This window comes from Vigna radiata, chromosome 1 (assembly GCF_000741045.1).
Source record: "Vigna radiata var. radiata cultivar VC1973A chromosome 1, Vradiata_ver6, whole genome shotgun sequence".
NCBI lineage: Eukaryota > Viridiplantae > Streptophyta > Magnoliopsida > Fabales > Fabaceae > Vigna > Vigna radiata.
Genome location: NC_028351.1, coordinates 16,304,009 through 16,322,157, shown reverse-complemented (window position 1 = coordinate 16,322,157; position 18,149 = coordinate 16,304,009). Strand labels below are relative to the sequence as shown.

The 18,149-nt window shown below is 28.2% G+C and overlaps 1 protein-coding gene across 1 annotated transcript; it reads left to right on the top strand.

The window, feature by feature from the left end:
* The first annotated feature begins 2,915 nt into the window (after window positions 1–2,915).
* On the top strand, window positions 2,916–5,024 carry LOC106758219 (ribonuclease S-2-like). The gene is made up of 3 exons (XM_014641166.1): window positions 2,916–3,164; window positions 3,767–3,962; window positions 4,777–5,024. The coding sequence occupies exons 1-3, from the start codon at window positions 2,916–2,918 to the stop codon at window positions 5,022–5,024; spliced, it is 693 nt and encodes a 230-aa protein (XP_014496652.1).
* Window positions 5,025–18,149: the final 13,125 nt, after the last annotated feature.

Sequence of the window (18,149 nt, the reverse complement as noted above, 5' to 3'; positions counted from 1 at the left end):
AGATTCTTGTGTGTTTGGTACTATTTTAAGGCTTTTAGAGTAGTTTAGTCATCAATAAGGTAACAAAAGCTAAATACCTTATTTATACCATTTTAGTACTTTGATAAATATGAATTGGTCTGTTTTAGTTGGATTAAATTGATTGAGTTATGGAATTGAGTAAATGAACTTGTTGAACTTCGATGCATTATGGCATGATTGTTTTCACTTGGTTTGGAATATGTATTGACTAGTATATGAAAAACCTTGTTGTGATTACTTGTGAATGTTACTTGTTTTGGGTTGCTTGGACTAGGGAAATTGATGCTATAATTAATTAGGATTGAATGCCAGATTTTGGAATGGTAAAAGGTTAGTTTTATGTTTGGTTTTGGTCTAAAATTTGTTGTTTGACAAGTGAAATCCTATGGGAGTAGTTTAGTGAATGAAGTTGTGGATAAGGGTCTATATTTGTATCATTTAGAACTTGGTTAGCCACTTAGTTTACTGAAATTAGGTCTTTGGGATTATTACTATTGTTTGGGCTGTGATGAAATATTGGTTTAGTCTTATGGACTAAGTTACTGATCAAATGAGCCAACTCATATTAAATCCAAATGTTTAAACATGTTTTACAAACAATAATAAAGATAAGGATATCAAATTTTGCGTCACTTGGTTAAGACTAAAGTACACTTAAATCAATTTTAGAGTTGTTGGTTCTAGTGTGGTTCTAAGGTGGTATTAGAGTGGCATTGAGCTCGACCAAGTTAGAGAGACACTCAAATACAGGGTGTTGACGACCATTTTTTGAAGATAATAAGCTCCCTATGTTCTTGGCGATGAGGGGCACTTTGGGTTGCTAAGCGTTGCAAAGATAGTGAGCTCTCTGACTTTTGGGCATTGAGAGGTGGTTTAGGGCACTGAGCACCACTTTTCCCTATAGGTCTGAATGTGGTTTTCCAGTAATTTGTTGGACAAGTGATTTTGCTCGTTGAGCGAGCCTTATTCTGGTAGCTTTATGATGTTTTTTTTATTTATTTCTATACTCTTTGATATATGATTTTTTAAGATGTGTTGTATGGATGTTTACATTATTTATATGGGAAATTTAGTGAAGGTTAAATCGATGATATATATAAGTTTGAATTAAAGTTGATATGAAATGATTTGTAAGCATGAAATTTTATATGATACTATAAGGATTTCCTTAAGATGGTTTTGTATAGTGTATGTATTAATATAGGATGCTTGTGGTTATAGGTTATTATATCGCTCTCAATAACTTCCAAATCTGAAGAAGAAAAGGATAGTTATGTCATTGAGATTAGTAAGATGTCCTTAGTCTGATGGTCATTTATTGGCCATAGATGTTTGACGGATTAACCTCGGAGTGTAGTAGTTAGTGTGGATGATTTGTTGTTGTTGTTGTTGCACCACCTCCGAGTCCGGGCCTCTAGAGTTCTATATCAATACATGTATCTGGATGGTCAAATCTAAAGGAAAGGATTATATGTCTTAAGATGTATTGATTTATTTGTGTTATATACCTAAAAACTTGATATATAATTGCTTTAGTACTTTAGCTTAACCTTTATTCTTTATGTTTGTTTATCTGTTTTTTGTTTCTTCTTGATTGTAATAATCACCTTAATGGTGGGAGCAGAGGATGATGTCTTTAGTGAGCAGGTACTAGAAGGAAATGATGTTAAAGTATATAGAATAGGAAGTTTTGTTGCGTTTTCCTCCGTTTTTGTAAATACTATTATTCAGTGTAATCTTTCTTAGTAATATATATATATATATATATATATATATATATATATATATATATATATATATATATATATATATATATATATATATATANTATATATATATATATATATATATATATATATATATATATATATATATATATATATATATATATATATATATATATATATATATATATATTGTTAGTATAAGTTATATATGGACATTTGTAATAGCATCTTATATATTATATATTAAAAATGTGACGAATTCCAATGAAAATTTGATGTTACACTCACCCCACACAAAATTTTATTTTAATGTTAATATTATTAATAATATGTTTGATTTAATTTTGCATTTATTTCATCATATATTTGAACTATATTTCGTCAATATTTCTTCTTCACAAAGTTAAAAAGTTTAAAAAACATTTGCATATGCAAACATTTGCACAAAAAATTCTAAAAATTTACTGCAATAATCTATAATTATTAATAAAATATTTATTTTTATAGTTATTTGGTAATATTTTTTGTATGTATATGTATCTATTTTACTTTTTAAAATATATACTATTTTACTAACTTTTTTTGTTTTAATTAACTTTCTCTAATAAACAAAATTGTTTATGATAAAATTGTTAAAATAATTTATTTTATTTTATAATAAGAAGAATTAATTTTTATTTTTTACTATAAGATAAGAGTAAAAACACATGCCATAAGCACATGCATTCTACTAGTAATAATTAATATTATCATTACTATTATATATATATATATATATATATATATATATATCAATTGAAAAAAAAAAACAAACAAACCAAATGTAATAGGAGTCTCCGAAACAAACCAAGGTTTACTTTTATTTTCGTTGAACTCCAATTGAATCTATTCAATAAAAACTCAATAGCAATTGGATTCAGATTCTCTAATGAAAGCAATCAATAGAATGATGTCATATTATGTTATGAGTCACGAAAGCACAAATTTATTATAATATGTGTGGGTGCCATTAATATTATTGTTGTGTGAATATATATTTCAATATAGCAACTTGTAAAGACCTAAAGGAGGAAGAGTGAGGTGAGGAGTTCTATATAAGGGATGATTTTTGGGTCATGCAACCACAACTCAATTCTATTGAAATCTCCAAGAACAAACACTTACATAATGAGCCAGCTTCTTCTGATTTTCCTTTTCTTAGGAATTCTTAACTGTGATGCACAATATTTCAATAACAACCCATATGATTACCTTGAACTAGCCTTAAGGTGGCCAAACACTTATTGCTTGACACACGATGGTGGCTGCAGGGAAATAGTTCCCCAATATTTCACTATTAGCTACCTTCGTCCAAGGAAAAGAGGAGGACCTGATATGCAATATTGTCCCTCTCCATTTACTATGCCAAACAGCACTGTTAGTATTTCTTTCATTTCATTTCCATGCATTGAGATCGTAGTCATAATTAGGAATGGCAAAAATATTTACGTACACGAATATCTGTGAGTAAAATATCTGTCGGGTAATTATTATTTATGGATATTTATTATTCGCATACTCATAACATGTTCTGTGTTTGGATTCTAAGTTTTCTTCAAAAAAATATTTCTTTAGGTTATTAAGGGTCTATATTTTGATGGTTGTTTTTCTATAAAAGTTGCACCTCATGTTTAGAAGTCTTACATCGAGAAGACATGGTTAAATTATAATATATAAGTGAGGTACAAATCTTATTTTATAAACCGGTTTTGTGGGAATGAATTAGATTTAAAGTTTATTTATAAGATCAAATTATAATATATATGTGAGTTGTAAACTTGACCTTGCAAATAGTTTTTGTAAGGTTGAATTAGACTTAGAGTTTTTTTAAAAAATGAAATGGATAATAAATTATTAGGAAAGTTGAAGTGAGGAAAGAAATTTAATTCATTTTTTTTCTCATACTTATAGAGATGTTATTCAGACGTGTCACTTCAAGTTCTTGCAGATGAATATTTTTATATTTTGTATACATGCAGATGGAGGTAAACAAAAATGATCTGCTAAAATTTTGGCCTGATCTTAGAACTGATAACTTCATAGAGAGCAAGTCATTGTGGAAGGACCAATGGAGAAAGTTTGCGTCATGCTATAATATGCTGCCAAATGATTATATTGTTTATGCACTCAACAGTAGAAAGAGAAATGATCTTAAGAAAATCTTGACAAGTGCAGGTAATTGAATATGTTCAAATTCATGTCTGTATTTCACACATCAAAACTTTACACCAGAATAAATCTTAGCGTTGATTATCTATTGAGAATTCACTTTTTCATCCCTTCGTAAGAATGTCAGTATAAGAATTTGGAAGGTCTAAAACAAATTTTAAAATAAAATATCTTTTAGAGTTAATTTTTCTTGGAAACCTAAATCATTTAATACTATAGAAATATTTTCTTTGGAAACATAATTAATACTAATAAATTTTTATTAAGATCTTTGTTTTAGAAGTTTTTAGAATCGCTAACCCTACCTTAAAGACAATAATACCTAGAATTATTATTAAAAAAATATATAAAAGATCGTTAGGTCATATGGGTTTTTCATAATTATGATCCATTTTCTTATTCAACTTAACTCTTAAAGGATCATTCATCATGTTTTTTTTATTCCAATAGGTGAATTTTTATATATCTATCTTAAAAAAATTATATCCAATACACTTTTCAAGTTAATAATACTTTTGGGGTGATCTTCAACTTTACAATTGTTATCCAGTCAAAACAAAATCTTGATACTTTTTATGATAGTTTTACTTGTCTTGAGCCGGCCTGATTATATAAAATTAGAAAAACTTCTTCTAACAATACCTTTTTTAATATTTTTTTCACAACATATTAGTAATTTATGATTGGTTCATTTTAAATATAAATTCAAATAAATCAATAAAATGATTGGTTCGTTGTGAAAAAAGTTGTGAAAAAATGTTTTAAGGAATTTTTACTTCTAATTTAAAGAACATCCTAAATTGTGTTGTTATTTTGTCAGGTATTGTTGCGAGTGGAAATCCATATCCAACACGAAGGATACTACAAGCTTTCAGGAAAGCTTTAGGGGTTAATGTGGACATAATTTGTGAGCCAGATAGAAGTGGCAATGTTTATCTTGCTGAGGTTCATCAGTGTGTTGATGTTTCTGGAACAACGCCTATAGACTGTGACAACAAAGCAAGAGGATGTGATGATGACCCCATTTTCCCTTATATGGGATTCCAACCAGACAAAGATCCCAATTAATAACACCATGCACTCATAATCTCCTATGTTGTATTACCCTTACATGAGATACAAAAATAAGGGGTTCTAAGTGTATGTCGTGGAAATAATTATAATAAAATAAAATTTAGAAAATATTTCAACCAGATATGTGTGAAATAATAACTTCCTTAATTAACGTGATAATAGCTACTATTTTTAATGAGATTTTGCGATCCTACATTTGTACTATAGTCAAGCATGGGTTCATATAAACGTTCAACAGAGGTTTGATCAGACAAAATCATTACCAAATCCAAATGAAATCCAAGCCGGTCAGACAATGAAATCAGTCCAATAATTAGTTCATTGATTAGAAAACATCAAAGAATTTGAAAACTGGTTTGAACAAGTTTATAGCGGATCAAACTAAACAAATATAAAACGTTTTAAATTGTTATGGTAATACAATGGAGTTAAGAAAAGCGCCATACTTATAATATATTTTAGAACCGTATTTGTTTATATGGGACAAGCAGAGTACCATCAACTCCAAAATAATTTAGTTCTTCATTTTCTTCTCTACGGTTTGGTTAGGTAACATGAGACTCTCATTCAGATTCGCTCGGACGAAAGTTACAAAAGATATTCCGATAGACATTCACTAGTGCTATAAAAGAAATGATAGTGATTATTTTCACTTTTTTGCAGCGGTTTCGTAACTTAAGTATATATAAGAGAGGTAAAAAGTAGTAAGCTTTTTGCCTTGGTTCAGAACCGAGATAAAAATGTGTATGCTTTTGCCTCAGTTCAAACATAATCAAGGTAATAGAGATTGCTCTTTTTTTTGTCAGACTTTTGGCCTCAGTTGTTGGTGATTCGAGGCAGTTGAGAAGGGTCTTCTACCTTGGTTGGGATTGAACTGAGACAGTATAAGGTTTTTTTCTTCTTTTATTTTTTTTCGTCATACTTTATGTCTCGGTTGTGACCAAAACTGATGCCACGGAGGGCATACTGCCTCGGTTATGGTCACAATTGATGTCTATTCTAAGTGTTTTTTTAAAAATAAAAACACGTCTGTTTTTACAACAACTTAAACTACAAAAAACAAACCTACATATTTCAAAATGGTCCAGAATAGTCCAGAAGTATATTTTCAATTAAAATTATAATAAATCATAAATCAATTCAATGTAGATAGAATTGTAATCATAAATCAACTTATAAGTATAAATTAAACCAATGTACAAGTTAACCTAATCATAAATATGCTAATGAGAACTTACTATATACTAATATTTACATATATTATTATAGAGTTGAATTACGTATTTTGTAAGCACTTTCCTTATGTATCTAAGGGACTTCTCTGGAATTGAAGTAGTAGAATTGAATCTCTGCATAAGATACAATGATTTCAATTAATGTATATGCATTCTAAACTATAGAGAAAAAACAATCAATAAAACAAAATATTACCATTTCCCATCCATTTGTAACATAAGCATGAATAGTGGTTATCATCCAATACATGATGTAGTAACCACATTCATATAACCCCCTTTGTCTATTACACTACTATATATCATCAAACTTATAAAATGTTCAGGAACATCACTTGAATGTTACAAAATGTAACAAAGTATGGACTAAAATACCAACCTTAAGGATAAACCATGCAAGTTTTTTAGCTTTAGTTGTTGATCTCATGGACAACATCATATGTGCTGTAAGGGAATTATTAAAAAAATGGCATTAGCATACATTTATATAAGAAAGAAAGTCCAAACATTGAGGTTTCTACCAATCTAGTACTTGTCTGAGAGGGTTGCGAGGATACTTGTGCAATGAAGAAAACCATACAATAGTGTTCTCCAGTATGGAAAACACAAGTAGCTGCCAATGGTGCTTGAAATTGGTAACAACTTAATTGTTATATGCTAAAATCACAAATGAAACTTTAAAATTAACAAACTTCACTTACCCAACTATATAAGGAATAAAATATAGCTCTTTACCCATTGCAAAACAACTGGTGATGTATGCTTGAATGTCATCAAATTTATTTCCTTCGTGAGTCATTTGGGGTTCAATGAACCCATATACATCATTGATCCCCATCTTGTTAGTTACACCAAACATATACCTGAAATCAAGAAATGATTTGATATAAGTAACTTGGTAAATCAATTTTATATAAATAAGTGCTCATAGACTTACATCATCCACAACTGGACGACGGTAGTATTGAGCTCTTCTCTCCCTCACGCAAGCTCCTAAACATCTTGCTTGTGCCAGTACAATGGGATCTCTGAGTCTCTTCCAAATATAGTAGAATCCCATGAAATAATCATCGGCGTATCTGCAATGATGCAAAAAAGCTTGTGTAAAGCACCAAGAGGGTCGTCCTCAAATAAATGAATCTTCTTCGTTGTAATACTTTCCTCTCAACCCATCTGTTATTACATGAAAAAATAGTTATGTTCTGAGGTCAATAAAAAGTAAAGTTTAAAATTTATAAGTATATAGTAGGAGTAGGAGTCTATACTGAGGCGTCAGAAATATAACCAACCAAATATCTAGGCTAGGTGATGAAAGACTGAAATGTCTATTGCACAATGACAATCTCATATGTTGGCACAGGAACAAACACATTTGGTATGAAATTTCATCGATAGTGACCTTCACCTCATCTTCTCCTAGCTCCATAACATGAACTACAGTGGTTGCCTCAAAGACTGTGCCACAAGCCACTAGCTTGGTCCTGGTAGGATGTACAATGTATAATTGACATGGACCAATGTCGTCCCCTGGGAATCTTGGAGTTGAGCAACTTCTTGTGCCACTTCTACCTGTCAAATTAAATGTTAGTGATGAGGTTGTACCTAAATAAAATTAATATGCAATTAAATTATGAGTATATATTTATGCCCTTATTTAGCCTTTAATATTGGATTCTTAATTGGGTTTTTTACTTCAATAGAATATTTTAATTATGATTTGTTATAATTAGCATAAGATACAAAAGCAAGTTAAAAATATAACTTTGTAGTTGCATAAATGTTCTTTAGATATTTTGAGGTGTGTCAATGCAACTACAACTAAGTTGAGGTCACTTAGGTGTGGCAATAAATAGGGTAAAGTGTCATGGCACCGTAAAGATAAATCCAAAAATAGCAAATAATTAAAACCACAAGAAGTCAATCCAAACATAACATGAAAAAATGAAGAAATTTGGCTAAGCAAAGAAGAGGGAACAGACAACAAAAATTGGATCTTGTGGTTTTCTCTATTTTTTCTACTGAAAGGGCTTTGATAATTGATAAATGTTATGATTAAATATAATTTAGGGAAAATATATCTTAATATATTTTATTTTGATATTTTTAAATAATTACCTCATTTAACTATATCAATACATATCTAAAGATAATATTTTCCAAATCTTTTTTAATCCAGCAAATATCTTTTCAAATATCTTTAGATCTCCACAACAAACAAATATATCTTAAAGATATTGGACTATTTAGAAGATAATTGGAGGAGACTACATTATCATAAAAAAGATTACAACAACAGAAAAGCTTGAAACAAAACCTAATCCAATTTTTATATAGAGACTTAGGAAAACACTTTAAGGGAGCTTAAGATAATGTATCTAAGACAATAATTGATTGAACAATAATAAATTTTAGGCTGAAACAAAGAATTAAATGAACAATAATACATTATCGTTAAGAGATTTCAGGCTTTTCTGTTATTGTAATCTTCTTTAGGATAATGTATCTAGGATAATGTGTCATAAAGAAATATATCTAAGACAATAATTAATTGAACAATAATATTTACATAACCAATAATAAATACTATTTTGAAAAAGCAGTGAAATCTACCTATTTTCATTATCATTGCTTTTATCTTTTTAAATCTTTTTATAAATTTATTTAATTCTATCTTTTGTTATTTTGTTCTTTAATCTTTTATTGATCTTTAACTGCTTTATTATTTTTGTTTTAAAAACCCTTTTGTATAGTTTTTATAAGAAATTATATGTTATAAATCAATTTTGTGTTTGTTGGAAGACGACTTAGGGTTGAATTTACCATTTCTATTTTATTTACTACTATCTTAGCAATACTAAAGTTGTATTAATTTAATCGTGCTAACGACATCGTTATAACTCAACTATATAGTATATCGAGAAGATACCGGGAGTGTCTAAGGATACAAGGAGTGGTGAATAATATTGCACAACCTATAATGAGTGAAACTCAATTATAGTCACGATAACAGGGTTACTAGGTTGACTTGGAAAACTAGGAGTATGTTAAACTCAACTAGACCGTGTATCGAGAAGATATCAGCAGTGTCTAAGGATACTACACAACCAGGAGTGGATGAAACTTGATTCCACTCACGATAATGGGGCTACTAGGTTGACTTGAAAAACCAAGAGTGGGTTAAATTCAATTAGACTGTGTATCGAGAAAATACTTGGAGTGTCTAGGTATACCAGGAGTGGTGAAGAATACTGCACAACTAGGAGTGAGTGAAACTTGGTAGTCACGGTGATAACAGTTCAAAAACCGTTATTTTGATACTTGAATTTGATGTAAAACACACCCTTTGTGACTTAGAATTAACTTGAAATCATACATTTTGCTTAAGTTAGGAAATAAGAGAGTCAAAAGTGATTTTCTTGGTTTTATACTTGGTTTTCTCATGATTTGGCAGGTTTTATCTGGAATTGAATGAAGGAAGTTGAAGTAGAGGAGAGTTGGATTCAAGAGAAGGTGAAAAAGTGGACATATGAAGAAACACAGCCACCGCTCGGCGCTAACCTAGAGTTGAGCGCCAGCCTGGTGGAAGAAGTCTCTGGTCAACGCCTAAGCGTCAACATTGAGGGAAATTAAGTGTCGTGCCCACCGCTGAGCGCCAACCTCTTCAAATAGATACGACAAAACGCTTAAGCGCTAACGCTGAGGGGAACCAAGGGTATCACGCTTACCGCTGAGCAGTGCCGCTGAGCGCTAATCTTTTGGGCTGGGCCAGTTTCTGCTTTGTTTTAATGAACTATAAATAAATTTGTACGACCCTTAGAGGTTATCTTTTGACAGAAAGAGGCGCAAAAACACTCTCTTCATCCCTTAGAGGCGGATTTTGGATGCGTGAGCTCCAATCTATCAAATCTAGGGTTTATCTTTTCATTCTTTTCATTATCTTCATCTAGTTTTACCATGTTTATGGTGAACTAAACCTCCATTGTTGTTTGGGGAATTGATGTAATCCTTTGAAACTCTGATATATTGAATTGATGCTTTATTCATATGTTTTCTTTTATTAATTGTTAAAGTTTTTCCTCCATATTATCTTTGTATGCTATGTTTAAGACATTATTCAATAGCATGATCTTTGATTATATCTATATGGACACATGTGGGTAGATCTAGACATGAGGGAATTCTCTCGGGAGCAATATTACCTAGACATAGGGATAGGAGGACCGATTCCCTTAAGCTTTTGTGTGAATAGTGTAATGCATGATCAATTTCTAGGGAGACAAGACATTGTAAATTAGTAATTAGGAGTAGGCTCTTTTACCAAGACATTAGGATTAGGGTAAATTAGAAAGTGGCATTAACATTGATGAAGAAGTAAAATTCGTAAATATATGAGAGTGGATAGGATGAAATCATAAACCCCAACAACATAATTCATTCATACATCATTCACCTGCGTTATCTTTTTGGTCAATTGATCAAAAACCTTTTGCATGTTTATTTTCTGTCTTGCATTATAAAACCCTAATTTTCGTTATTCAAGTCTTAAATAATTAAGAAATCACATGAAAGTCTAGGCCTATGAGTCTCTAGGGAAACGATACTCGGTCTTACCGTTTATATTACTTGATACGATTCGGTACACTTGCCAAAGTCTTAACACACGGTAATAAGGGTTACTAAGTTGACTTGGAAACCTAGGAGTTGGTTAAATTGAACTAGAAAGTGTATTGGAAAGATATCGGAAATGTCTAGGGATACTACGCGTGGTGAGGACTACTGCACAACTAGGGATGGGTGAAACTTAGTTCTAGTCACAATAATGGGAGTTATTGGATATGACTACTGTAACCAGTAGTGTTGAAAATACTCATATGTACTTCATTCAAAATCAAGTAGAACCCTTTAAGATATCTTAGAGAAGAACTGGATATAGCTCAGTTGAGTGAACCAGTATAAAATATGTGTGCATAATGTTTTCGCTCTACAAGCATTCTATTTATAAGCATAACATATATTTGTAAAATGAATAGTTAACATTCGTGCTCATCTTTAGACTCATCCTCCTTTAAGAGATTTCTCTCCTAGACACTATAAAAGAGAGTTAAACGATTAAGCCACAAATGCTTTACTCAAATTAGTGTCCTATGCGTAAGACGTCTTGCAACTCATGAGGATAATCCAATCTCTATCATCAATTCTCACATATCAACACCACAGAAGATTCTAAAACCATTAATCAACCCCCATCTAATGTTTCTTGTAACTTCATATTGTGTAGTTCGTCCATGACATAATTGGTCGTTTCCTTAGAGATGCATTTCAATAACAACATTGAGAATCCCTTTTTGTATAGGTCTTTTCCAATTACAATGAATTATGCGATTAGAGGTTTGATAAGAATTAACTAAATATATAATATTATTGAATATATGTTATCATAAAAAACCATAATTTAAAAAGAATAGAAGAAAACCTACTTCTATATTGATAAAATTAATGAACAATTTTTTGTTTGCACATAACCTTTGAATCAATTATGAGATTACAAGAGAATCAATCCAAGACACTTAGCTTTCCATGTAAAAGGTACTACAAGAAATAATGAAAAGTAAAAGTAAAAATAGTTAAGTGATGGTTCAAGTTAGAAGAAATTATTGGATAAAGAATGGATGATTAAGAAGCCTGTTGGTAATCTCTATTCGTAACAATTTTGGACAAATTCAGTCGCTACTCATATTGCACTTTGCCCATGCTTTTTTATGGTGACTTCTTCAAATACAAAGGTTCAAAATTATTAGCATGCATTGTTTACTTCTACATTGGCATATTTTAACTAGATTTCATGCAAAAATCCAAGGGATAAACTTAGGTTTGTTTGTTGAATATTTAGTTAGAATAAGTTTTATACTAAATAAAAAAGTCCATGAGTCTAGCTTAGGATAATCATCAAAGCAACTTTCATGTGTAGAAGCCCAAGGCTATAACATGTCAAAGGAAATGGTACGAGCAAGGTACTCCAAATGATACAACCTAGACAAGATCTTATTTAAACGAGTCATTAGACAACACTTTCATCAAACAAGTCCAAACCACCAATCAAGATTCGTTGAGCGATATGAATCCATTAAATGAGTTCTTTATCAAACAACTCTAGTGAAATATTTAGTATATGACAAAAAACATCAAATAGGTCATATAGGAGCACTGTCCATGTACAAACTAGACAATATATCTTTTATCATATTTTCTTCTTCCCTTCAAGAACACTATATTTCCTTCATTATGTTTGCTTCCTTATAACTTCTTCTTGATAACTAGAAGTTGTCCAAAATTGCTTTGTTTATAGGGTTATGAAGCACTAGATGAATCATGCATGTATCTTCTATAGACGAGTTATGAGCATCTTTTCAGTCCAATTGCACAAACACATATTAGAATGTCCAAGAAACTTCTTTGCAATTATTAAACATTATCAAAACTCAGATGTTCAAGTCATCTATTGAATTTCAACATTGGACTCTTTTAACTAGAGCGTCTAACACATATCGACAACCAATTCCTTTATTTGAATTGAAATTGAAATATATTTCATACATGATGGAGGTGAGGAAAATAATGAACGTGTTTTTCAATTTTTATCATGTTTGTAAACGCTGTTGGCAATAGAAGAATCAGATTTAAAATATAAAAGTCATAGCTATTAAAGCTCTGAAAATAATATCTTTAAAACAAAAAATTAACTTATTGTTAGGAGTATCAAGGATAAGGTTTTTGACCAGAGAGTCGATAAACAATGAGATGTGAGTCCAACCTTATAAAAGATTGACACTACTGTTTACCCAAAATCTTAAGATAATAAATTAATGTGTCTTCCACTTATAAACTACTCTACTTTCTCATTTTTATCAAATGTGGGACTTACACTCATATTTGGACTTTCAACAATAATATATTATGCAAACAAAGATCACATTTTTATTTATTACAAACACAAATTTACTTGGAATCAGTTTGTAAAATCACATTGATTAAAAACGATTTTCTGTTCATATGTCCAAAACATACACTTAAAAGCAGGTCTTGTAGCGAAGCATGACAACTCTGGTGTAGTGAGAGGAAGAGAAGGGAATCGTTCCAAAGGGAAGGGTGAGAGAGATTATAAATTGGAAATTGATCGTTTATCACATAAAAAGGGTAATAATGTTTTGAATGAAAACTAAAACAAAAAATAATTCAGGAAAAAAATCATATTTAACTTTTTATTTTTATCCATAAGTAAGACACATGAAAATCAATAAAGATATGTGATTAATTATTAATAAAATTTGCATAAGTTTGTATTATAAGATTGTAGTTTCCCTGTATTTCAAACATACAAAATAATTTTTTTCCCATACCCTCTCTACCAATACCCTCTCTATCAAGAGAAATCTAATTCTAGAGTTTTGGAAGGAAGATGAGATACAAAATAAACTTTCGTCCACCACGCTCTACAACCAGACAGATTCAACAACAAATTCTATAGAGTTTTAGAAGAAAGATGGCGACCGTGATTTCTTCTGTTAATAAATTTTTTCCACTTTCCGCAATTCAAATACGTTTACCCATCCTCATTTCTTGAAACCGAAAGTAAATTATTTGACTTGGATTTACAATTCCATTGTATAATTAAAACTTTGAGTTTATTTATTTAGGTTTAAAATATAATGAACATTTACGGAACTTAATTTTAATGAATATTTAATATCTTTTTTATTTAAATTAATTTTTAATAAATATTTTTAGGATTAAAAAACCGAGATTAAAATATTATAAATAATTTAATACTCCAGATGTAGAAATACGAAATTCTTTTATAAAAATAGTTAATACTTTTATAAAAAAAATCAAAATAGTTAAAACTTTAACTTTTTTTTTTCTTTTAAATCTTAAAATTTTATATTTAAAAAAAAAACTAAATAATCATATAAAAAGATAAATATTTGCATTCTATAAAATTAAATATAAAAAGATTATTTAGGATAAAAATCTATTTTTATAATATCATGTAAAAACTAATTTGGATGTGAGATTGGGTCAAAATTTTAAACTTTTTTATCATTAGAAAAAATGTAAAAGTTGTGAAGTGATTTCAAGTGCCAATTTCATGTTAAAGGCTAGATAAATATTTTGCATTCTATAAAATTACATACTGATAAAAATATAAAAAGATTATTTAGGATAAAAAACTATTTTTATAATATCATGTAAAAACTAATTTGGATGTGAGATTAGGTCAAAATTTTAAACTTTTTTATCATTAGAAAAAAATGTAAAAGTTGTGAAGTGATTTCAAGTGCCAATTTCATGTTAAAGGCTAATTGCATGTATTTTTCTCTTGTTACACCCATAAAAAATTATTTTAAATTTTGATAGAGTAAAAAAAAATTAAAATTCACTCCCTCAAACTTGTATAAAACTTAATAAGAATGTATCCTATAATTGATTTTTTAAACAAAATTAATAATAAAAAAAATTATATTAATAATATATATTTATATGTTTAATTTAGATCAAATAGTCATAAATAACTGAAAAATTGGTAGAAAATGTTAGCTATCCATTTTTAATTTCTACTTTGGAAACTAATTTAGTAATCAAATATATAGAAACCAATTTAACAACAAATTATGTTCAAACCAATTTAGTCACTAATTATATTAAAACTAATTTGGAAAACAAATTTATAGAAATAAATTTAGCAACGAAATATACAGATATTTTAAATAGAAACCAATTTACTTAAAAAATCTTCTCAGTTAAAATAAGTTAATAATATATAAAAAATAATAAAAGTAATTAGAAATAATTAGATATTAACAGTAAAATCTTCACATATAAAAACAAATGTATAACAACTTTACATAAAATATTATTTATAAAAAATATTAATTAAAAATATTATGAAAAATAAATAAAAATAAAAATTGTGTATATTAAAAAAATATTTTACTTTTAAAATAATTAAGAGACAACATATTCATAGTTTTATGAACTTAATTTTCGGGCAAAATTTTTTCTAATTAAATATAAATAAATTTTGCATAAAATCTTTAGATAAAAATAATAATTTATTCATAATAATTTATCACATAGTTTGATCTTCAGTGATTTTCATGGGTTTATTTTTTCTAAAACTTAAATTAAATTTATTATGCAATTAATTTTTAAAATATTCTATATTTTTTTTTTTATTTTTTGTTCTGTAAAATTTAAAATTCATAATTGTGTTTTTAATATAAAGGGAAAATTCTCAAGTTAATAATTTTAAAAAATCAAGTCATCTAATGAGTATTTACGATTCATTGATTTTCATTGATGGTGGATTGAACATGTAAAATGCGACAATAGATGAAAAGTAAACCTTAATTTAAGTTATATAATTTTTAACTTATCTTTTTTATTTAAATTAGTTTTTAAGAAATATTTTTCTTTTTAAAAATATATTTCATTATTTTAGAATTAAAAAATCAAGATTAAAATATTGTAAATAATTTATATTTTATATTTATAATTTATGTTTTCTCACTCTTCAAGCCTCAACTTTTTCTCGTCAAAAAAATACTTCACGATGGATTAACGAAATTCCTTCACAATCATCCTAAAAACGTACAAAATAAAAGAAAAAAGATACTCTTAAAAAACATTGAAAAATTTATAAAATAATATTCGTTATAATATTAGCGATAACATGTCTTGCTTGCATTTTTATTATATTATTTAATTTCATCTGTTATAATATCTAACTGTTTTACCCATTTATTTTGTTTAAGTGATTGTTTAATAACTGTTATTTTTTATTTCATTGTTTTTTAAATTTAAGCATTTTTGGTTAAAAAATTAAAAAATTATCTACAAAATAAATAAAACCTATTTACAATAAAATTAAAAAAATTATTTATATTTAATTATTTATGTTTTCTATAAAAAATTAAACAATATGTCAAAAGTTTAACCCAATACTTCTTATGATACACATTTAAACTTCAAAAAATTATCATGTTATCATTTGTGGTTAGTCATGCATGTTAATATGTACACATATGTGTGTAAAAACTGTAATCTCGTTTGTCACGAATAGGAATGGCAACGGGTCGGGTTCGGGTCAGATAGTGGGATATCCGAACCCGATTTGCCGGATAAAACTGTATCCGAAACTCGACCCGCTACCTGCTGAATATCCGTTTAAAAAATTTGCGGATATCCGCGGATACCCGCAAATATTTAAAAGAAAAATATTTTTATAAATTATTAAAATAAAATTTAAATAGAATTACAAAAAATATATAAATATAATATAAATTAAATTAAAATCTAATTTTTGTTTGGGTTGAATTGGTTTGATGGTCAGTCGTCCTTCTTTGTTTTGTTCTCTTTTGATATCCTTGAGAAAGTCATCCACTCCGGTGGGTAGTTGACGTACAGAAGACACTCCGACACTCAACATATAAAAAAAATCTAAATTTTATTAGATATCAATTGTATATTTATAGAGTCAAGCCCATTGATTAACCATTAGTGTAGTATATTTTTAGTCAATCAAATCCAATAATAAATAATTAATATCGTATAATAAATAATTAATATAGTATATTTTGTAAAGAGTAAGACTGACTTATTAATTAGTGCAATATATTTTTAGGCAATCAAACCCAATCATCAATAATCAATACCGTATATTTTGTAAAGAGTAAGACAATCTAACCTATTAATACCTGTTAATTGTCAATAAATGACAATTAATTTCGATCGGTATATTTCATATAATACAATTTTAATTAAATTTAACCTTGTAAAATATAAATTAATGTTAATTATATTTGACTTAATAAAATAAAAATTAATTTTTTATTTTTATTTTTTGCGGGTAGCGGATATCTGCGGGTACGAATAATATAATACCCACACCCCGACCCGTTTATAAGCAAGTATTAAAATATCCGCTATCTGCGGGTTTCGGATAGTAAATATCCACGAGTATCAATTATCCGTAACGGATTTTATCGACAAATATCTGCAGCGCGAATTTTATTACCATCCCTAATAACGAATTTATAGTTAGTACTTAATTCTTGGAACATATATATTGTTTTTAAAAAAGAATTTAACCATATCAATAGCCTAACCCATTATTTCTTTTGATTACATAATGAATTGATATATGACACTTAGTTATATTGTTTTTAAAAAAGAATTTAACCATATCAATAGCCTAACCCAATATTTCTTTTGATTACATAATGAATTGATATATGACACTTGGTTTTGGAACACATTTATTTTAAAAAAAAAAAAAATAAAACATGTTAAGAGTCTAACTCAATATTTCTTTTGATTACCATACACATTTGAACTTCTAAAAATTACCACGTCATGATTTGTGGTTTGTTATTCTTGTTAACCTGTAATTTACAGGTAAGTGTGCAAAAAATATAACCTCGTTCGTTACATAATAAATTTATATGTGGTACTTTATTTTTGAAACACATTTTAAAATAAATAAATAATGTCAATTTCGAAAAAAGTAACACATCATTTGTGATTGTTTATGCATATTAACTTAAAACCTACTCATAAATAAGTGTGTAAAAAAAATGTAACTCATTGTGTCATAAAGTAATGAATTTATATTTGGTAATTAATTTCTTGAAACACATTCATTTATTTTTTTTAAAGTAAACCATGTCAAGAGCATAACACATTTTGATTATCAAATACATTTGAAGTTAAAAAATATTTAATTATTTATTATTTTTCACCTGCATTTATACTTCATAATTCAAGAAAATTTATTTTTGATGATAATTTAAAATATGTAAAAAAACTATACCACCATAAAAAGAAA